General features: G+C 36.9%; 1 protein-coding gene across 2 annotated transcripts; it reads left to right on the forward strand.

Moving 5' to 3' along the window:
- Nucleotides 1-328: 328 nt before the first annotated feature.
- Nucleotides 329-23,633, forward strand: LOC109108182 (UTP--glucose-1-phosphate uridylyltransferase). Of its 2 annotated transcripts, none has more exons than XM_042742272.1 (10): nucleotides 329-481; nucleotides 8,055-8,188; nucleotides 10,557-10,664; nucleotides 15,686-15,871; nucleotides 18,171-18,304; nucleotides 19,532-19,829; nucleotides 20,245-20,442; nucleotides 22,256-22,498; nucleotides 22,751-22,855; nucleotides 22,949-23,633. In XM_042742272.1, the coding sequence occupies exons 2-10, from the start codon at nucleotides 8,090-8,092 to the stop codon at nucleotides 23,054-23,056; spliced, it is 1,479 nt and encodes a 492-aa protein (XP_042598206.1). In that variant the 5' UTR covers nucleotides 329-481; nucleotides 8,055-8,089; the 3' UTR covers nucleotides 23,057-23,633. The 2 variants fall into 2 exon arrangements, with proteins under 2 accessions (XP_042598206.1, XP_042598205.1); XM_042742271.1 differs by lacking the exon at nucleotides 329-481 and adding an exon at nucleotides 1,070-1,310.
- The last annotated feature ends 555 nt before the right edge of the window (nucleotides 23,634-24,188 follow it).

A 24,188-nucleotide genomic window follows, 5' to 3' on the forward strand; every position in this document is an offset into this window, starting at 1 on the left:
ATCTCTTATAATAAGAGGACATGGCAACAAGAGTCCGACTGCACTCTGCCAATGCCGCTCTGAAATACAGCGCTCTCATTGGTTACTGCGAGTTTACGGTTTCCCTTTGGAATTAAATCCGCTGCAATGTTTGTAATACCTTGCATTTTTTACTAAATAAATAAATAAACCCGGTTCTGCTGTATCTTGTAATATAATAACATTTGAGTGTGAACTGTATTCATTCAGAATCACAATTCAAAAAAGGGGGAATAGGTGAAAAATGACGTAGTAGGCCTATTTAGCTTTGGGTTCTTTTAATTTAATGTATGATGTTCAGGATGTTTCTAAACAATGTTTTTAGCGAAGCACTTCCGCAGTGTTTCAGTGACCCCGCAGTGCTGCTTCTGAGAGGAGAAATTTGGTTGGTCAGAGAGGAAAACACGTCGCTGTTCCGGAACAACCTTCAGCAGCTCCCCAACAGCATCTTCCAGCCTTCAGAGTAAGACATTTCAAATCTACTTTCACATTCGCTTTGCATTTATATTACTATAACGCCAGGGAACCACTTTCTCTGCCGCGTTCCTCACTCCTAAACCACGTTAAAAGGCGAAGTTTTTTCGCCACGACGCCAGGCGTCTCCACAGAGAGGAGAACGTCGCTGCTCTGTGCTTGCAAGGGCGAAAATACTGCAACAACGCGTACAGTCCATAACCTACTAAATAATACCACTGTAGCCACCAACATTTCATTTCGTACAATATGGTAAAATTAAAAACGTTTCATTTCCCCCGGATAAAGTAAACAAAACTGACTCTAAAATCTTAGAAACTATCTCAACCAGTATCAGGTGTACGTGATCGAGGAAGCGCGGCTGGGTTGTAATGTGACGCGGCTGAGCACAAATAATTCCCACATATCCACACAGAGAGATGCACAAAATCACTCCACAATTTAATACAACACATCGTCTCATTTGAGCAATAAAGGCACACGCGAGTAAAGGTCAAGACAGCCGTTTATTCACCCTGCGTTACTCGATAGTCAGTGGGAGGAGAGAAAGAGAGGGAGAGATGGTTCATTTAAAAGCGCACGAACGCCTGAGAAAAGCGCTCTTGTACAGAATGAGAGGATCGATCAGCTGACCTTCTGTCTTATTATTACTACTACCAATAACTCTCAAATTCCGACTGCACTATCTATGTTGCTGTTTTTACCCATGACCTGAACTGGATTAGGTGGGGGGGAAAACAGGATTATTGTTGTGATATTTAACCGCACTGCATTTCATAGTGTTTAGAGCACCGAGACCATGTCGCTTTACATTGAAGGTAAGAACGTTCATAAGTCCTGGTTTTGCCGTTTTATACTTACTCATTAAGTACTTTAAAGGTTGTATTGGTTCTCTGGATATAACGTAATTAATTAGATGATACCTACTGGTATCTAGTGATCAGCTGGGTCTTACTGCACCATGTACAAGCTGTCCAATGAATTCTGATGAGAGTGAGAGCTGAATGGACCCCTCAGTCAATGCTGACTGATACACTGGGAAAGTTGCAGAAATGGGAGGGTTTATAGAGAAGATTTTGTAAACCCCAGACCTTTCCAGGCTGTCCATTCCTCGCTTTGGTTTGGCTGTCAGAGGTCTGGTTCTCTTGACAGCTATTCATTTGGCCTGACAGTGTCTGTAATTTAAAGAGATTTTACATTAAATACAGATTACAGGGGATACTGTAAATTCTGTGACTGTATGCAGCAGCCGGCAGTGTTACGATGTAGGGTGGTGGGGTCCAGAACTATGAAGTCACATTGAAAATCCCAGATATGAAATCTTATTTAAACCTGGAAAATAAATAAAAGGTTTTAGGATTTTGAAAACATTGTGGCATACACTGTTCAAAGTTTTGGGTTTAGTAAGATTCTTTAATGGTTTTTAAAGTTTCTTATGCTCACAAAGACTGCATTTATATGTTCAAAAATACATTTAAAAACATACTACTGTGAAACATTAGGCTATTTAAATCTATTTTAAAATGTACATTATACCTGTGTTTTTTTGTGAAAACCATGATCCTTTTTTTCTGGAATCTATAACTTATAGAAAGTGTAAAAGAACAGCATTTATTTGAAATATAATATTTTGTTTTAAATAGAAATAGAAGGCATTATAAATGCCTTCACTATCACTTTTTATCAATTCAATGCATTCCTTCTGAATAAAAGTATAAATTTTTCAAAAAAAAAAAAATCTTAATGATCTAAGTGATAGTGTAAATTATTAACAAGATTCTCCCTTTTTTATGGGTCACTTTCAAATAAGCCAATTGTGAAATTGATCTTGTGAACTCCTAGTGTACAGATGGTGAGATGTTCTTGCTTCCTCAATATGCTCTTTGGATCATTCTCAAATCCTGCTGGAGAACATGACCGTTACATTTTACACTTTTAAACTTCTGGGGTTTGAGTTTGAGCACTAACGCCATCAAAGCAAAAGAGGGACGTACAAGTGTACTTTTTCAATATAATTTTATGCTTGATTTTTAATGAAAGCATTGAAGCATGGAGCATTTTCACCAGTGGTTTCAGACTTTTGGACCCCACTGTATTTAGGGTTGCCTTTCTGTGCACTGTGTGCGGTTGAACTTTGATATGTGCAAAGTTTGATTACAGCAGCTTTTTGAGAGTTTATGCCTCTAAAGTTCTTTTTTTTCATGTTTTATTTTCTGTGAATGAAGAACACATTTCTGCACACATATAGAAATGATTCGTTCATGTGCTGGTAGAATCATTTGTAAATGGTACATAATATGTATCCAACGCTGCTAAAGGCACCATTCTGAAAGACTTTTAACACGGCAAGAAATGTGCAAATGCAAAACAATAAAATAGTAAAACAAATGCATATCTTTTTGAGATGAAAGTTAAAGGAGCAGACTAAATAAAGAAAAAATATAACTGCAAACTCCCTTATTCACTGTTTATTACAGTGGGGAACATATTTATTTGATCCCCTGCTGATTTTGTAAGTTTACCCACTTACAAAGAAGTTATAGATATAGATATAGTTATAGATAGGGACAGAATATCGACCCAAAAAAATGCAGAAAAAAACACATTATATAAAGGTTAGAAATTGACTTGCATTTCAGTGAGTGAAATAAGTATTTGATCCCCTACCAACCAACAAGAATTCTGGCTCCCACAGATTTGTTATGTGCCCATGTGGAACACAGATTAGTCCTGTCACTTTAAGAAGTTACTCCTAATGTCAGCTCAACCAAAATTGAGCTCTTTGGCATCACCGTGTTTGGAAGGACAGAAATGCTGACTATGACCCCAAGAACACTATCCCTACAGTCAAGCACAGAGGTGGAAACATTATGCTTTGGGGCTGTTTTTCTGCTAAGGGTGCAGGACAACTTCACCACATTGAGGGGCAAATGGACGGGGCCATACTGTAAAATCTTGGACGAGAACCTCCTTCCCTCAGCCAGAACACTGAAGATGGGTCACGGATGGGTCTTCCAGCATGACAATGACCCAAAACATACCGCCAAGGCAACAAAGGAGTGGCTCATGAAGAAGCACATTAAGGTCATGGAGTGGCCCAGCCAGTCTCCAGCCCTGAATCCTACAGAAAATCTGTGGAGGGAGCTGAAACTTTGAGTTGCCAAATGACAGCCAAGAAACATTAAAGGGTTAGTTCACCCAAAAATTAAAATTAGCTTGTGTTTTACTCACCCTCAAGTCATCCTAGGTGTTTATGACTTTCTTATATGACTTTCAGAATATCCATATTTCAAATGTAATAAACACTTTCCTCTCACTTCCATTATCTGTCATACACGGAAGCCGTTTCTGATGGATGATGCAGCAGGTATGCGCAGGGCGCGAGCCTCTGAGATATGATAGTATCGCGAGTTTATTTATAAGAGCAAAGGAAGCAAAGTTTCCTTACTTTAGCAAAGGAAAACCAGTCTCCTCCAACATTTTTCTTTGCAAATCCTCGATTTGTACTTCTAATTCATGACTGGTGTTTTGTTTTGTTCTCTCTCTGCATTCATTACTAATCATGCAACACCGACATACTACGACATCCGCCAGAAATGGCTTCCACGTATGACAGATAACGGAGGTGAGAGAAAAGTGTTTATTACGTTTGAAATATGGTTATTTTTTATTCATTGCTTTATTCACCCCCCGGAGCCAGGTGCGGCACATTTTATTATGAATGCGCACGCTTTATTTGACGACTTGTGGACTGTTCAGCTGCAACACCCACTGACTGCAGTGATAGAGCTTGGAATAGCCAGGACAATTTTTAAAATAACTCCGACTGGATTCGTCGGAAAGAAGAAAGCCATATACACCTAGGATGCCTCGGGGGTGAATAATACACAAGCCAATTTTCATTTTTGGGTGAACTAACCCTTTAAGGATTTAGAGTGGATCTGTAAAGAGGAGTGGATTAAAATCCCTCCTGAGATGTGTGCAAACCTGGTGACCAACTACAAAAAAACGTCTTACCTCTGTGCTTGCCAACAAGGGTTTCTTCACCAAGTACTAAGTCATGTTTTGCTTGGGGTTCAAATACTTATTTGACTCACTGAAATGCAAATCAATTTATATGTTTTTTCTGGATTTTTTTTTTTTGGTTGTATTCTGTCTTTATACATTAAAATAAATCTACCATAAAAATGACAGACCCTTAATTTCTTTGTAAGTGGGCAAACTTACAAAATCAGCACGGGATCAAATAAATATTTTCCCCACTGTAGTTGCCAACGTTTTGTCAAAAAATAGCTTTTTCTACCTGAACTCACCCTTAAAGTTACTTTTGTTGGTGTAACCTAATGTCGTCAGGTTGATTCGGTAGTATAAAATGTTTTATTTTATTAGTTTTAAATATTTTTGATTTTCATAAACCAATTAATTTAGATTTGTAGCACGTTTAGGTATTCTGACAATTTTGTTTTACAGTGTACCTTTAAAAAATACACCTAAGGTGTAATTGTGCTAGAAGTATTACATCACTCCATTTTATTTCTTCTCAAATACTTTTATGTATTATTTATTATTTATTTATTTATTGAAGCACAAATCAATATTTCATGTCCTTTTATTTAATTAGTTGGTAAAAAGCTGTGTAAGTGGAACAATGTACGGTCAGCCAGTCTTTAATGCAAAATAACCCTTGCTTTTATCCTGTTGGCAGACTGTACATTTTCACTGCCTTCTTTAACTCTGGTTCCTCCAGAGGGACCATATCTATATTGTGAATCACTGTGAATAACAGTGTCTGTTCAATAACTAAATAAATGACCAACAGCCCAATAAACTATAAATCAAAGTCAAGCCACTCTTTAGTTTTATATGAAGTTAGAAGTGAGGGTAATGCTGCTGTATTAGACAATTCTGAGAAAAACAGAATTCTGAGAAAAAAGGAAATGATTTCATTTTCAAAGTGCCAGCGGACACCGTCATTTACTGGATTTTAAGTGTCACACGCCAGGAAGCATGTTAGCAGATGAATAACTTTTGGCACACTGGCAGAAGAATGAAACAAATGGGTTAATACCGATTAAATGTGGTCGAGCAGGATTCAAGCAGGTAGTCAGAGCCATGGCGCACAAGGTAGCGCACTTGCACGTGACATATAAGAGCTGTTGTCTTAAGGGAATATGAGTCTGAATCCTGTTACACTTATATCTCCCCTACTTTCCTTTCTTCCTCTATACCAAATAAATGGCCCACAAATAATAATAATAATTATAATAAAAAGGAATATAGTTAGACTTTTCCTCTTTTCCTCATACTTCAAGCTCAGCATCTACTATTGGATAAACCATATCAAACCGAATGTAGTTTAACGTCTCTATTGTACCCACTCACTCAAGGGTAAAGGTGGGTGTTTGTGGTAGAACAGGGAAGTCTGAGTCACACTTTACAGTACAGCCAGTATAAATGGGCAGATTTACAGCGAATTAACCCTGAGCCCAGTGGATGATGTGTGTGTTGCACTCAGCAAACATTCTTGATTCGTGGCTTCTTGGATGGGAGTCTTTTGATCGTGTACCACAAGGCAGCGGCACAAATATTAAAGGGATAGTTCACCCAAAAATGAAAATTTGATGTTTAACTGCCTACCCCCAGGGCATTCAAGATGTAGGTGACTTTGTTTCTTCAGTAGAACACAAACCAAGATTCTTAACTCAAACCGTTGCAGTCTATCTCTCTTATAATGTAAGTGGATGGGAATTGAAAGGATTATTGGTGCTCCCCTGCCCACCCTTCAAGAACTGTATACATCCAGAGTGAGGAAAAGGGCTCCGAAAATCACTCTGGATCCCTAACATCCAAGTTACCCCCTTTTTGAACTTTTGCCATCTGCCCGGCGCTTCAGAGCCCCAAATACCAGGACAGTCAAGCAAAACACACACTTCTTCCCCCAGGCAATCTACCTCATGAACAGTTAAATGTTCCCCACTTATGCAATAAAATTGTTCAATATCCTTATATTTATTTGTTACCCCTCCATCCTAGTACATCCCTGCATCTCACTTTATTCTATTCCATTATCATCAATAGAACAACTGTTCATACAATTTAATTATTTATTTATTTATTTATTTTTATTTTGCAATATTTGTCTTTTTTTTGTTTTTTTCGTCTTGTGTGTGTTGTTGTTGTCTCTGTGTACTGGAAGCTTATATCATTAAAACAAATTCCTTGTATGTGTAAACATACTTGGCAATAAAGCTCTTTCTGATTTCTGATTCTGAATCTAAAAAAAAAACATACACAAACAAAACCAAATTAAACCCTGTGGCCTGTGACGATACATTGATGTGTAAGGACACAAAATGATCGGTCTGTGCAAGAAACTGAACAGTATTTATGTTGTTTTTTACCTCTGATTCACGCAATGGCCGAACTGTTAGAACTCTCCTGAGCGCATTCTCAGCAGCAGGCGGCCAGGTGTGTGAGTCCATCAATCTTCATCGCAAACATATAATTCCACTACATCAACATCACAAACATAACAAAAACAGATTGCAGACTTATAAGTGCATTACCGCCATCTCTCAAATGGACCATTAACACTCTATCTCCAATCTCATTTAGGAGTGTTAATGGTCCATAAAGCAAGAAGAAGACTATAATACACATAAAAGTCCTAAAACCTCCAAAAATGCGTGAATCTGTAAAAAAGCTAAAAAAAAATATATAAAAAAATAAATAGCGTTAATCTTCAAAAACATCACTAAAAAAAAAAAAAAAAAAAAAAAAAAAAAATTCCTTTATAAATAGTGTTCAGTTTCTTGCACAGACAGATCGTTTTTGTGTCCTTACACATCAATGTATCGTCACGAGCAGCAGGGTTTAATTTGTTTTTGTTTGTGTATGTTTTTTTTTTTAGTTTTATTGTATGTTTTAGCTGTGATTCCCATCCACGTACATTATAAGTAATTATTTATATTAATTTTAATTAATATAAATAAATTAATTAGTAATTATTATAATTACATTATAAGTGATATACTGCAACGGTTTGAGTTAAAAATCCTTGTGTTCTACTGAAGAAACAAAGTCACCTACATCTTGGATGCCCTGGGGGTAAGCAGATAAACATCAAATTTTCATTTTTGGGTGAATTATCCCTTTAATATTGCTTAACAGTTTCCTTATCACTGCAAGTAAGATTTATACAAATCGATCTGATTTAAAGCATTTTTTAAGGAACTGTATTTGAACACACCGACTCCAGTCTTCATGGATACCATTGAAACTATCAAATAACAGTATGGAAATTATGTTTTATGGAAATTATTTTTAATTTACATTTGTCTACAAAACAGTAGCTTCAAGTATTTTGACACAAGACATTAGATTAAAATGTTTTTGTTTTTTAATGCTTATGAGAAAATTAAATCGATTTTGACCTGAAGTGATAGGTTGTTCATCGGCCTGCTGCACATTGCTTGCAGGAAAATCACTAAACCGGGAGGTTTTTTTCATTGTAAAGTTAATGTGAGAACTTTAACATTAATGTTGTTTGGTTTTAATTGTAGGTCTGAGTAAAGAGTTACCAAGCAACAGCAACGAGATGGCTCAGTTTCAGGAAGTGATGCGACAGCAGCTGGAGAGCTCGATGCACGCCGAGCTGGAAAAACTCTTAGGCACAGCCAAAGGTGCAAAAGCTGAGGTGAGATACAAGCATTTTTAATTAATTAAACACATTGTTTAAAATTCAGCCAACTGATTTACCTCTTTATTACATGAATAATTTATGTACACTACCAGTCAAATGTTTGGGGTCTTAAAAATGTTTTTGAAAATACAGTAAAAACAGTAATAATTTGAAATATTATTACGATTTAAATGAACTATTTTCTATTTTAATATATTTTAAAATGTAACTTATTCCGGTGATGGGAAAGCTGAATTTGTTGCAGCCATTACACCAGTCTTCAGTGTGACATGATCCTTAAAGCTAATATGCTGATTTGGTGCTAAAGAAACATTTCTTATTGAGGAAACCATATAAAAAAACACATTTTTCAAAAGTATACTGATTTCTTGATGTGTAGAACTTGTTAATGAGATGAACAATTACTGCCTGCAATTTTAATTAGAAATAGAAATCATAACTTATTATTTATAGTCTCACAGTTTCAGTGCACATTAGAATGAAGAAGGGAGCAAAGATGAAAAAGGAGAGGGGCCCTCTTTAGGTGCCATCTGAGTGCAGCAGCTGATGAATGACATGCCAGTGTGACAGGAGAGAGTTCATTGCACTGCTGAGCTGATGTTTAATTAGTCTCACCATGAGACTAGCTTCATCATGATGCATCTTCTCTCTTCAGCCCCAACCCACTTCCTTCTGTTCATCTTTCCCCTTCTTTTATTTTGAGTCAGTTTGAGAAGGTCAGATAGCAAAACTCTGAGCTGTATGGCGATCCATCCCAGTGTTTCCTCAGCATCATATGGTAATAATCAGGCTTAGCCGCCATCACAGTGACACACACGACCGCTAGTGTCCCTCCCTCTCCATTTCACACAGACATCCGGGATCCCACCCAAACATGTACTGCCAAATGATGTATTAAAACCCACACCCTGCTAGCTCAAATAAAGCATGATAAGGAGATGCGGAGATATCGTCAGATCTTCTTTTATGAAGACATCCATGTGTATGCATACAAACTGTCACTCTGCCATACATTGTAGCTGCCTTTTAAGTAAGGGATGTCAAAAACACTGTTACTTCAGTCACACATCGAATCTAAAGTAACATTACCAGTCTGTCAAGTCAACGGCATCTGTACTGTTCCTGAATCATAGGCGGCTGATTTTGACTCTCACATTAATATTCGAATCAAATCAGTTGAACTTTTTGGGCAAAATGCTTGATGAATTAAATATAAACATAGTCATTAATGTCAAATGTCAAAATACCAGATCTGTGTATTAGGCAGTGAAATATATTCTATTAAACCTGTTGCTATTTTATTATTGGAATATTAATATGAATCAAACAAAAAATATTGCTTGTTTAATACTAACAATATTATGTTTTTAATAAAATGTTGCAATGTAAATGTTTTTTTTTTTTTAATACTGTTTAAAAGCTTGGGGTCTGTAATTGTTTTTAAAAGAAGACTTATGCTTGAAGAAAAATACAGTAAAAACAGTAATATTATGAAATATAATTACAATTTATACTTTTTTAATGTATGTTTTGAAATGTATTCCTTTGGCTGAATTTTCAGCAGCCATTTCTCAAGATTCACTGTCATGATCCTTCAGATCTGTTCTGATTTGTGAATTTATATTGATTGTTATATTGTTATAATTTTCAATTGTTTTCAAAATAGTTTAAATAAATAAAGGTGTGTGTACCTTAACATAGTAGTTTTTGCTTTTGTATCGAGAATCAATCAATTTCAATGGCAACCCTAAATCTATATTATTTGGCAAATGCATTTCGTTAAATGCTACTTAATACTACTTAAGTGTTAACTTAAGTGTGTTGCTCTCTTCAGTCAATTCGGTTGCCTCACAAGCTTCTTTCCAGGTTACACTTTGATTAGAGTACAAAGTAACTGAACTTTAAATTCTCAGCAGGCACAAGGAGTTTTATGGATTTTCATCAAACAGGTTTTATTTTTAATGATGTGCTCAGTGAGAGGCCTGAGGACCCAGTGATCTTTCACAGCAGGGTGTTAATTATTTCAGAAGCCTTTAGGAGTTTTAATTGCCAGATTGTACAAAACAAGATTAGAAAGTTATGCTGGCAGGTTGTTTTTTTATGCTGAAAAAATTAGGACTAGAATCAGAACAAATCAGTGATCCAACAGAGGAAGGTGACAGCCAATGCCCTTAAAAGTTTTAAATGTAAAAAATCTGATTGACCACTGTTACAAAAATATCTTGGATAGGCCTAGTGAAGCATATTCTGACAAAATATGTACAGGTTGAGTTTAAATGACTGAAAATTATTTGTTTCTCAGCAGGAGGAAACATGAAGGACCTTCCTCAATTCATTCATTTTTGCCTGGTCTCTTCCTCAGGTGTCTAAGAAGGACTTTGAAGGCTTTAGGAAGTTATTCCACCGATTTCTGCAGGTGAAGGGCCCTTCAGTAGAGTGGTCAAAAATCAACAGGCCCCCCGAGGACTCGGTAAGATAAGCAAGTGATTGATGGCAACACAGGCCTTATTCTTGCACTCACTCATATTACACTCATATTATTAATTTGATTGTAGACCTACAGTATAAACTGAATCTATGCAGAGAAAGTAAAGCCTAATGTATCTATACATACTTCAAGCATTAAAACAGACAGACGGGCAGTACTCGGAGCCACTGCTTTAAATCTCATGTGTGGGCATTAGTGTTGCCTCAGGCTATGGGATTAGCCAGCTGTGATTAAAAGCTGCCCACATTCCAGCATAAAAATAATTTACATGACATTCATACACTTTTACTTAAATATCCAAAGTCTTTGGGTCCAGTTAGAATTACAGTATTAGCTGTAGACAGACCTAGTGTGAATGATTGTGTGTGTCCAAGGAAAATGATAAATAAAGCTTCGAAATTGATTCATCTGTGGGTAAGGGAGGGTGTAAGGATAACAAGCCATGAGCAAAAGTGTCTCCTAATTTGATTTGGCTGTGTGTGTTTCACATAAAGAATCCAGTGCCGGTCTGCTTTCCTCTGGGTCTGTGATGATTATGCAATGTTCTCTAAGAGCCAGAAACCCACACGCAAGACTTTCAGCTCCATGAGGAACCACATGCAGGCTGTACTATAAAACTGTGTGTAAAATGTTAGACAGTACAGTCTGCTGCATATATAGCCAGGTTATCTAAGCAGGATATTAAATCCTTTCTCCAGAAATTCCTATTTTAAGCTCACTTAAAAGACAAGCACAGAAACCAATCTCCTTCCAACTCCTTCCAAACTTAAAGAGTTATGTTTAAAGACCTTGGTGTACATGTATGCATGAAAATTTAGGATAATTGGAGAAGGTGAGGTTATTACGTAGAAGAGAAATTCCTCCAGTTCTGCATAATGTACAGTGAATGCTGTAAAATATTTGATTTGGAATGTTGGGACCTTAGGGATGGGCTGTCTGTGCTTTCTCTCATTGTAACTTAAGGGTGTGTCATTGTGTGTTTGTCCTTATGAAACTGTCTTTGACAAAAAAAAAAGGCTCATTCACAGTTAACATCTGCTGGGTGTATAAAGGCTAATCAGTCCTTATCTGTTGCCACATAACGTCTGGATCCTACAACGTCACACCTAATGTTTGCTGTAATAATGACCGGTGTTGTCCCAGTAGATATATTATATTATACCCAAGATAAGTTGCTGATTGACTTTGAGATTTTATGTCGAGTTCATCATGAGATTTCACATTCTTTCTCTCCCACCGAAGCCTACATTAAAAACCTAATTAGCTCAGCCTTTTTTTTTTTCCCAGAATTTAAAAAATTGTTTTTATAAATTGTATATAGAATGTAAACCGTTTTAATATAAAATGTTTTTACATTAGCATCAGAAAATACATAGATTTTTATGTTATCCAATATTTACTTTTTAAAAATGTACAACTAATTATGATTGCAATTTTCAGTAATATATAATGTAACTCAGTTATAGCTATAAATTCAAAATTATGTATATTTAGAAACATTAATTAATGTGTTTATAGTTCAGCAGAATTAGTAACAGCTGTGTTCAATCACAAAAAAAAAAGTTTCTATTTGTAAGACATAAAAACACATTATCGATGAAGGTATGTATTGAGGATGCTGGACTGGCCCCAGGCGATCATTATTGTTCAGCCCTATGTGTTCGAAAAATGATTCCTATATAAAAAGTGTTTCAGAATTAGCATGCATCTGTAGGAAGCATTCCACAGGGAAATGTTGTCCTTCCTGTTTGAATGAATCTAGTTCAAGACTTCTCACCTCAGTTCACCACAGTAAATACTTCAGAATCCAGATTTAAAAAACGCACTGCACACCGATTGATGTTTTTTTAAGGTAATTCTCAGATTTTAATGCCTTATTACCTCTACGAACCTTTAAATACTGCCATCAGCCTAATGAAATCAGCCTAATGAAATTCTGGTCTTGTGACATTGTGGGATCTTTGATGGGTTTTATTCATACAGTGTGTGTGATTATGAATATTTGAAGAGGTTTGATAAAACTGGATTGTAGTTGACCCAGAAATTATGTTTCAACAATCTGATTCAACCTGTAAAACAGGTTTAAAACATTGGGATCCTGCTTTTGGTTTGAAGCTCAAATCTCACATACTTCCTTTCTTTTCTTTACCAGTAGTTAGAAAATCCCCGTTGCTCTCTGGATGACTGGTTAGTTAAGGCCTCAAGGGAAGTGGTGTCATGGTGGTTTGGAACTGGACTCATGTTTAGTCAAATGCCTTTCATTGCCACAATAATGCCACCTAAACTGCATTGCAACTATTCAACCAAAGGCACTAAAAATAGACTGTGTGTATTCTCCTAGAAACATTTTGGGTCTCAAAAGCAATGTAAAAAGGATAGCTGCTTTATTTGACACACACACAAGATAAGCGACAGTACACAAAGAAACAAGGAACTGTAGACACTCGAAAAGACTGAACCCACACCACCACCACCACCACAACAACACCTGATCAGAGATTAAAATCATGGGGCATGAACAAACAAGTTTCGATCTAAATTGTAAATCAATTCATATGTATATCAACACACTGAATAAATTACTGCATTTTACACAAGAATAACTGTATGCATGATTTACACAGAAATTTGTTCTGCGTATATTTTATGAAAAAGGCTCAAAGGTTCAATGAGGTGAACAACACGCAGGAGAACACAATCATAGAAAATGCAGGCTTGATAAACTGATAGAACTTTTTAGCAAACACTTTTCTCAAAAATGTAAGAAACAATAAACTAAAGGAGTCACGCAATACAGGTAATGTTAAGGTACCAAATTTATGCAAGCAAGTACATAGTATTACAGCCCTAGTGCAAAAGTGTAGTGCAGGTTAGTTTGAGTGATCCTGAAAGAGTTGTTATCAGATGTTCAGATTATATCAACATAAGAGACTGATAGAGATGTTACACCACTACACACTATTGTTACACTCTCTCTCTGTAATGCTACTCAATCACATTAAACACAGTCACATATATCATTGCTATTACTGATTGATTTTCAGTCATGAGTATTAATGGATGGCATTATGAATGTGCATGTCTGTTTGTAGGTCATAAAATTGCAGTCAATATTGAGAAGATATTTTTCAGGGCAGTTTTTAATTCCAAGGTTGACTGATGACCTAGTTTCACTGCACAGTAGACTGGAATCTATCTACTGAAGTCAATCAAAACAACAAACAGAATTACAATACAGTAGTTGGTTTTCTCTGAAATGCATTGGATTAACATGTAAATCACATGGTATATGAATATGGTAATAATTACATACCATGTTATTGCCATCTGGCACCATGGTCTGTGTGGTGAACGTTATATAACATTCTTTGATAGAGTCAAGGAATCAACTCTACCTGTCATTCTACAATAATGTGGCTGAATTTACATGAAAATACTTTCCCAACTGTTTGTGGAGGAATCATTTAGGGATTGAAAATACGACAATGCCTTTGTGTGAATAATCACGGCTGAGAGAACTGCTGCCTCTCCGGCTGTTGTTTGCTCCAAGTCATGAGCAGCCCTGGGATTTTAGCAACCAACCTCTGCTGGCAGCCTCAATGTTTGAGCACTGTAAACCACAAGTATGTATACAATATAAGACAAATCATCATTTATTTTCCTTTAATTTGATCACTGAGGCTGCATATGGCTGTATCTGAGTGCCTGATGACCAGGAATCTACAGATGCTTTTCACTTTTTTAACGGCAGAATTCTATGGAATGGGATTCAGTTCTGTGGTCACAGATTGTGAACTGAAGAATATATTATTTTGTTCAAATTTTTCGCTAAACCAGTAAAGCACAAACTCTCCCCATAGCTTATTTCATTGGTCAACTCAATCACTTTCCTGTTAAGAAATGTTCAGATTTCATGGATCCAGTTCAGAGTTCAGATATATCATTGATGGAGACTATCATGACAAACAGTAATGCTATTATCAGGATGTGCTACCAAGATTAGGATTTATCTTAGGGTTAGGGGTAAGTATTTGTTTCAGCATTTTGTAAGCGGTTAGCACTGTAATTGACATAACCAGTGAAATCTTCAGAACTGACTGCACTTTGGTTTATGTTTCACGGGGTTGGGGGGGAAATCATGCTTTCTTTTCATCTTTACCCCCCACTTACATAGACACATCTATCTTGACTTCCTTCTCTCACACACTCATTTCTCTCTTTCTCCCTGACAAACATTATGACCTTGGTTACATCATGTTCTCCATCTCTCTGTGTGTTTGTCATGGAAATGCTATGTGTGATTGAGATATTACATTTTTAGTCCTTTTCTTTTTTCATGCTTGTGCTTATCTGTCGTAATATCATAACATGGGGTATTGTGCTCTGAATTGTAGTGCGAATGTGTGGTGATGTTTTATTGGTATCTGACTCATCAGTTATGTCTCATGGTGGTGCCCCATCGCCCTCATGGGAAACAAGAGGAATTAAGTAAAGGGAAAGGATCTTTTCTTTCAGAAACACATCCATCATCTCTCTCTTCTCGTCTTTCCGTCTCCCACCCACTGGTACTATTGATCCAGCAGTTGGGCTGCTTATTCGGTTAAACGTGGGCCTTTTTTTCTGCCTCTATGAGAAATGTTGTGTTTGCACAATGTGTGTTGTTTGTTTGGTGTATTTGAAAATGATCCTAGTGATTCTGGTAGATTGATTGCAGACACAATCATAACAGTGCACTAACCTCAACGTTTGACTTTTGACCCCTCATTCAGATTTTTTTTTGAAGAAGAATCCAATGACACACACACACTCTCACACACACACACATCAATAGCAACAGCATCTGGATGAAATTCCAGAGACTTCATTGTTGTCATTGGATGGATTATTTATGAACTCCAGTATAATATAATACAGAACTCCTTGTTATATAAAATAAAATTCCAGATGGTGAAAAAATGTAAGCATGTCCTGACAGTTGTTTGTCTCTCTTGTCTTTGTTTCAGATCCAGCCATATGATAAGATTAAGGCAAAGGGTCTACCAGACAACATAGCAGACAGTCTGAATAAGCTGGTGGTGGTCAAGCTGAATGGAGGTTTGGGAACCAGCATGGGCTGCAAAGGGCCCAAGAGCCTTATTAGCGTCCGTAATGAGAACACTTTCCTTGATCTAACCGTCAAACAGATTGAGGTTTGTCATATGACAGTATAGTTTCACACATGAAGGTCTATAATATTTTCCTGTTAATCTCAATGACAGTTGTTTAGCGGGGGCTAAAGTGGCCATGCTAATTAGCCAAACACTGCCACTTTGGTTGGAACAAGTTTGTTTGTTGCCTCAAAATAGAAACAAAAAAATATCCTTCCTACATAACTTGCATCATGCAATCCACATTTGATTTAAATATAAACATCACTAAAATTCTGGGGGGGGGGGTTATGGCACATATGCGAGATAATATCTTTCTAATATTCAGTTTTTATCTGTAGGGAATGCACATTCATTTATTGTCTCTTAAATGCATCTCAAAAAAGAGAGCTTCTCAGATTTGAACCCAAAGAAATATAAATCACTCCAGCTGGGAAAAACACAGCAGCTGTCCGAGATTTGTAAGCGAGCAAATAGACCTCCACCCATAGGTCTTAAATCACAAACATATGTTCCTCTCTTTTTCCCTTTTCTTGCTTTCCTCATCTACAGCTGTACAACACAAGCACATTCCTTAATTTATACAGAGCGATCATTTTAAACCAGCAGCAACAGGCTATGTCCTGGGTTTTTTTCTCAGTGCCATGAACTGAAAGATAGGTAGTGAGCGCTGAAAGGGAACTTGGGTTGAAACTGAAACAGAGAGGGTTGTGTTCTGGGCAAGAGGGAAAAAAGATAGGGGCCGAATACTGAGCCCTGTGGGATGCCTTCGCTGAAGAACACTCAGCTCAGTGTCTCTTCAACAGACCGTTTACCTGCCTCATGTCGTCAGATATCCCACTCACTGAATAAGGCCCATTAGTACATGTAAATGGGTAATCTTTCCTTCTCTCTCAGATATACAGGCTGTTGTTTCTATAGTTGGCAGGCCTTTAGCAAGCCCTTAGGCCAGCTTATACCAATTGGCTTCTCTTTAGGTTGAGATTTAATTCATTAAAAGAAACTGTCCTAAAATGTGTCATCCAGCAGTTTCTGAAAGAGGATGATGCATACTCATTTTACTCAATTTTGTGAGAACTTTGTAGTTAAAGTATTATTAACCATTAAAGGGATACTCCACCCTAAAATGAAAATTTTGTCATTAATCACTTACCCCCATGTCGTTCCAAACCCATAAAAGCTTTGTTCATCTTCGGAACACAATTTAAGATATTTTGGATGAAAACCGGGAGGCCTGTGACTGTCCCGTAGACTGCGAAGTAAATAACAGTGTCAAGGTCCATAAAAGGTATGACAGTCGTCGTCAGAATACTCTATCTGCCAATCTGGGTTATATGAAGCGACGGTAACACTTTTTGTATGCGAAGAAAACAAAAATAAGACTTTATTCAACGATTCCTTTGTCAACAGTCTCCTCTGTGTCTGTTCATATCACCGTATGCTGCGCATGCTCTTCTGTATCATCCTCGCAACAAGAATGCACTGTTTCTATGTGTATTTAGCTTTGAATTGAAATAAAACAGCGCATCCTTGTGGCGCGGATGATACAGAAGAGCGGCACCCGGTAAGCAGTTGGGGGTTTGGTGCCTTGCTCAAGGGCACCTCAGTTGTGGTATTGCCGGCCCAAGACTCGAACCCACAACCTTAGGGTTAGGAGTCAAACTCTAACCACTGGGCCACGACTTCCCCTATGGCAGTCTATGGGACAGTCACAGGCCTCCCGGTTTTCATCCAAAATATGTTAAATTGTGTTCCGAAGACGAACAAAGCTTTTACGGGTTTGGAACAAAATGGGGTTAAGTGGTTAATGACAAAATTTTCATTTTGGGGTGTAGTATCCCTTTAACACAGGGAAATTAAATTTATTTATGGGTAATACTTCAATTACAGAAGTTTTTTGTACCTCAGTATGATTGTTTAAAAAAAAAATAATAATAATTCTAAGCATTTGCATTAGTTTGGACATGCATTTTTACCAAAGGGGTTTCTGTAATTTGTCTGAAAATACAGAGAATTACTGCAGAAACTGGTGACCAGTGCGTTCGTTCCACTGGTGTTAAACTTTGATCCAAAAATGTTGTGTTTTGTGTCTCTTGTGTTAAAGATCTCACATTTACAGTGTTGTTGTCTAAACAATAACTTTTGTTATTTAGGATTATCTAGAGTCCATTCTCAGATAAAACAGAATGTGCTGCAGAATGTAATAAACCTGCCAAAGTATCAGTATTAATGAGAAACATTGTGGGCATTGTTAGCTTGTTTAGAATGTTAATAGATAAAATGTGAGTTAACTTGCTTGATAATGTTTTTAGTTAGTCATTTTTCTCTTTGGTCTTTGTAGCACTTGAATAAAACATATAATGCTGATGTTCCACTGGTGCTCATGAACTCTTTCAATACGGATGAAGACACCAAGAAGATCCTACAAAAATACACTCACCACAGAGTCAAGATACACACTTTCAACCAGAGCAGGTATTAACCCACACATACATACATACATACATACATACATACACATTTACCTGATATGAAATAGACTTACATTTATTTTCAAATGAAGCTAATTATAATTAATAAGCCTAAACTAAAATCATGCATTTTTAAAATAAAATAGATATGCAATTTATTTATAGTTCATTATTTATTCCAGTTTTTTTTTTTTTTTTTTTTTTCGGATTTATCTGACTTCTCAATTTAAGTATTCTGAATATAGCCAAATAAACACACAAACCACAGATATATACATAGGAATAATGTAACATTTCTGTACTTAGAGTATAATAGATCACTCAGTTGATGACGCATCGCTCAAGCACATACATCAAACAAATAGATTGTAATTCAGGGTTTTGGCACAGACAGTGCTGGATGGAAAAAAAATTGGATTTCTTCACCTTCATAATGTGACCCTTAGCCTGCAAACACTTCAAAAGTTTTGTAAAAACAAGTTAAAGATTGACAAGGATTCTAAGCAATAATGGGGATATGTTAATATTTGATGGACTTGTCATAGCAGAAATTGATCTCAAAGCTAACAAAAGACGCATGGGGATATGGTTACATACAGAATACATGCTAAAAGACAGCACTTTTAGTCCCGGTTAAAGCTGAAGCTTGTGCAAGAGACTATGTGATGTGATGAAAGGACGAGGACGAGGATGCAGACTACATAGAATGTCAGATGTTTTCTCTGGCTTCAATTGACCTGAATAAGCTTGAAATGCAAGAGCGAGAGAAGATTTTAGAGCCTCTCTGAAAACACATTTGCATAAGCAGTCTATTTTTCATGCCCATATAAACAAAGCTTGAAATGTTTTTTTCTTTCTGTAAAGAGGAAACACTTTACGACACTTTGTTTGCATCTATTTTATCTATCCATTTTAGCTTTTTTTCCTGATCATTCTGATTTTTAGGCCAATATGATAGAGATAATAATTTTTTATTTTACAGACTATTGTTATTTTAGTATTATTTATATGCTACTATTGTATTTATTAACATTTATTTATTAAGTATTATTTATTAAGTATTATTTATTTATTTGTATTTATTTTTTAAGTATTATTAACTTCAATAAGCTTTTATTTTTATATTCTGAGTTTTCATTTTACATTTATTTACTACTTCATTTCACTTTATCATCTAATATTTATATTTCATTTCATTTACGGAAGACTTTCTCTCTTCTGAATTCTCCAGGTATCCACGGATAAATAAGGAGTCATTGTTGCCGGTCGCTAAGGACATGGCTATGACAGGAGAGAATGCAGATGTGTGGTATCCTCCTGGTCATGGTGACATTTACGCCAGCTTTTTTAACTCCGGTCTGTTGGAGCAGCTCATCGCTGAAGGGAAGGAGTACATTTTTGTCTCCAACATCGATAACCTGGGTGCAACAGTAGACCTGTATATACTGAACCACCTGGTGAGCCAGCCGAACGGCAAGCGCTGTGAGTTCATCATGGAGGTCACAGACAAGACCAGAGCAGATGTGAAGGTGAGAGAATATTTTTTGTGTAGCATATCGTACAGTAGTCAAAAAAACATAGAAGAGGAATACAAGGAATAATAATTTCAACCGAACAACCATTGTAGCCAAGTGTATTTTAAATGTTTAAGAACAGTAAATATCATGTAAATATAATATTAATATACCATTTACATAAAATAATAAAGGCATTCTCTATTTTTGCTACTTAAGTTTAAATCAGTGACAGTAGTAGAAGAAATTCTTAGAAATGAAATCATGTCTTTTCTTTTAGCCCAAATTCAGTCATTTGCATTTATGACTCATTCAATGACTTGGGTAAATATATTTGGTTATACGCATAAATAAATTAAGTGTATTTGTAGAGAATGAGGCTTATGTTTGTACGCATTGTCATTGAACTTTGTGTGTTTGTGTTGTCCAGGGAGGTACGCTCATTCAGTATGATGGTAAGCTTCGGTTACTGGAAATCGCCCAGGTTCCCAAAGCTCATGTAGATGAATTCAAATCAGTGTCCAAGTTTAAGATCTTCAACACCAACAACCTATGGATCTCCCTGTCTGCCATTAAGAGACTACAGGAACAGAACGCCATGGACATGGAAATCATAGTCAACCCTAAGGTAGGGAAACTAAAACCTTGCAGAAACCACAGCTTGAGTGTTGCCTTTTAAGATGCATCAAAGTATTGCAGTTAAATAAACCTGACTTTATGCAGTTTGAAAAAGATTAGCCAGCTAGTCATTTGGGGAAACAGACATTTGATTTTCTTCATTTCTTGTTTTAATTTCCCTTCTTAAGTCTTAGTTTCCCCCAACAGTCTATCTTTATTTTACTGTAAAGCACCATTTATAGCTGTGCACTAGAAATCTAGGTTTTATTCCCTTGGCCACCGCCTTCTGTACACTATCACTTCTAAAACCTTACTTGAGACCCGGATTCATTCATCAGGCCATGTGGGACCCTGTAACACTGCGCTTCCGCAGTCTCCTTTGTAGATTGTTCACTTCTGAATCAAACCCACTTAGAAAAGTCTCTAAAGAAGCACTATAACAAGCTGATGTTGAGACTGTGTTTGAGTGTCCTTTTTATACCAGACCCAGTAGCTCATCTGCGTAGAGATCATTTGGGGTCTAGTTCAAGGCTTGTGTGATCAGAGAGTTTGATGGAGAGCTTAACAACTGACAAAAAAGTACTTTTATAAACTATTTCTTTTGGGTTTTCTGTTCTCAGTCCATCACAGGAGACTAAAGAAATGAAAGGTAACCATAAGATGAAGGTGTGTGTGTGTGTGTGTGTGTGTGTATATGTATGTGTCTGAGACAGTTAAAAATTCTCAGAAGTGGGACAAAAAAAGCTCCCTGTGAGAACATTCAGGGACTCCTCAATTGGATATATGAAACAAAATTATTTGTCTTATTCTAGCACTGTACCCAAACCAAACACAATACATCATTTTCAGTTTCCAAGTTTGACAAGTAATTTGTCTGTCTACACATAAGTACACTGTCTACAAAGTATAGAACTGCAAAGGGGTTAGTGTGGAATAATTATAATACACATTATATAAAACCAATATGTATTTCTATGGTATGTCCAATAGTTCTATGCTATGTCCTCATTTAGATAGCCAAGTAAGTGTGTGTGTGTTTGTGTGTGTGTGTAGAGTAGTACACAGTTCAGCAGAGCTCCAAGGCCCAGGCTCTCATCCAGCAAGACATATAAAGCTGAAATTTGAGTTTGTTCTAGATTTCTTCACATCCAATCCCTCCTGCTCCTGTTTTTGTCAACCTTATACTTTTTCTGCCTGTGATACCAAGACCAACTATACAGTGCTTTCAGTGATGCCTCACACTTCCTCAATCAATTATTGTGCTTCATAGAACAATAATACATGGCTTCTTGACAGATAACATAAATATGGATTTACAGTCAGCATTAAATTAAAATTCACCCTTCCTATTTTCTAAATGCATGTTATGGATCTTATCGTGAGGTATCATTCCATATGATTAATTTTTTTTCATCAAAATGTCATAACTCAATCCTCCAGTGAAATGACAAACTACTCTCTGGTGACACATGCCTGACTTACAACTAACTGCAATTTTACATTCAGATCTGCCTGCATCCAATCAACAGCCCATGAATAGAACCAAATCCCATTCTACATTTTTTTTAATTTTTAATTTTTAATTTTTAATTGGAAGTACATAACAATTCAGAAGAAAATATCTGTTCCATCTAGTTCCATTTAATTTTAGGCATAATTTTATATACAGTGGGGTATATAAAAGCCTGAGACTATACTGAAAATTGGAAGGTTTTTAAACTTTAATATAAATGTTTTTCAAACATGTAATATCACTGTGTGAAGTACAAATATTCCATATAATTTGTCCATATAGTTGCTAGAATTTTCTCCCCCTCTCTCAGACTCTAGATGGGGATCTGAATGTCATTCAACTGGAGACTGCAGTGGGTGCTGCCATCAAGTGCTTTGATAACGCTTTGGGCATCAATGTGCCTCGCAGCCGCTTCCTGCCTGTCAAAACCACATCTGACCTCCTACTGGTTATGTCCAACCTGTACAGCCTGGAGGCAGGGTCTCTGACCATGAGCGAGAGGCGCGAGTTTCCCACAACTCCTCATGTTAAACTGGGCAGCTCCTTCACCAAGGTACCGCACCTAATGAAGCATTCCCAACAAATGATCCATTCAAATCACATGGTGTTTCTCTCACACTGCACAGTGTGTTGCAATGATCTCACTAGTGTTTCAAGACAACCAAATCTGCCAGCCAGAAACCCTCTAAGATTTGAAAATAAGGACATCCTCATGATCACAGCTTTTGGATTCCCTAAAGAACAGACGAATAATATACAGTCTAATACTTATGAAGCCTTGATCCAATTTCCTTTTGTCCTTCAGGTTCAGGAATATCTCACACGATTTGAGAGCATTCCAGACATGCTAGAGCTGGATCACTTGACGGTGTCTGGTGACGTGACCTTCGGAAAGCACGTCTCTCTAAAGGTAAGAGCAAGGAACAAATGAAAAAAAAATGATTCTGCAAACAGAAGTTTTCACAGGGTGTTGTACAGTCTGATTATTCCTCTGCCTTGACAGGGGACGGTCATCATCATAGCCAACCATGGAGACCGAATCGACATTCCAGCTGGTTCTATGTTGGAAAATAAAATAGTGTCCGGAAACCTTCGGATCCTGGATCACTGATGCTTTGTGTCGTGTCACCTGGATGCAGAATTACATGACTGACCAACACCTAGCACTGTCCTCATCATCATAACCAATCACGGAGACAAAATCGACATTCCGGCCAGATCCATGAAGGAAAGTTAAAGTGTCTGGGAACTTGTGGATCCTAGAGCACCGACACCTCCACCTATGACTGTCTCATACCTAGCACTCTCAGAGCCTTCATTAGTGGTGCTGATTACAGCACACGGCACCACAAACACCATAAAATTTCCATTCCATTCCAGAGACATTTATTTTTGTAGTAGTTTGTGTGTATTAGCTTCCTGTCCTTTAGTGGTCCTCAAATTGTATGTACATTACACAAATCTCATCATTGTGTATTGTTTCAGTATTTCTCTCATTATATCTATGGCATCACAAACTGACCCTTCGGGGTCAGTGTTCTCTACTCGCTCAAAAATGTGAAAGAAAGAGTGCAAAGCAATAAGTGTTCTGCAACAGTGAAGGCTGACGGTTCTGTCTTTGTGTTCTAGAACCTGGTCTATATCCTGAAAGTTCTGTGGAACTGAATAAAGTGCAATATGGAACAGAACAATAGCAGAAGTTCGCTGTAAATTAAACACTCCTGCTTGTTTTCTACAGTAGGAAAAAAGAATGCAAGGGAACAAGTATGCGCACAAGGAAGGGAAAGAAAGTAAAAAGAGTGTCTCCTATTTCAGCAGTGTGTGAAGGCTGTATACAGGGTCTTCCAGACTCCCTGGAGGCAGGAGGTTATTGTGTTCCACTGGTCTGTTAATGTGAAAGCAGCCAGGCATTAAACTCACTGTTAATAACCTGCACACGGAGCAGGACACACACACACACACACACACATTGGTGATTTAAGATCAAAGAGGTCCAGAGATTGTTGTCACAGCCTGACAATCAGCTCCTGCTCTGACCAAATGTGAATTTAGGCAACATTATAATGTACAATACATGAAAAATTGGTATTTATTTTAAGATTTGCTAAAGATTCCATGTAACAGTGTTATCCATTTACTGGTGTTTTTAAAGATTAACTTTAAGTGAGCGTTAGATAACGGCAGTAATTTAAATGTAAACAAATTAAGGAAATGAGCATGCACAATGAAATACCCAACATTGT

Source organism: Cyprinus carpio, chromosome B17 (assembly GCF_018340385.1).
Source record: "Cyprinus carpio isolate SPL01 chromosome B17, ASM1834038v1, whole genome shotgun sequence".
NCBI lineage: Eukaryota > Metazoa > Chordata > Actinopteri > Cypriniformes > Cyprinidae > Cyprinus > Cyprinus carpio.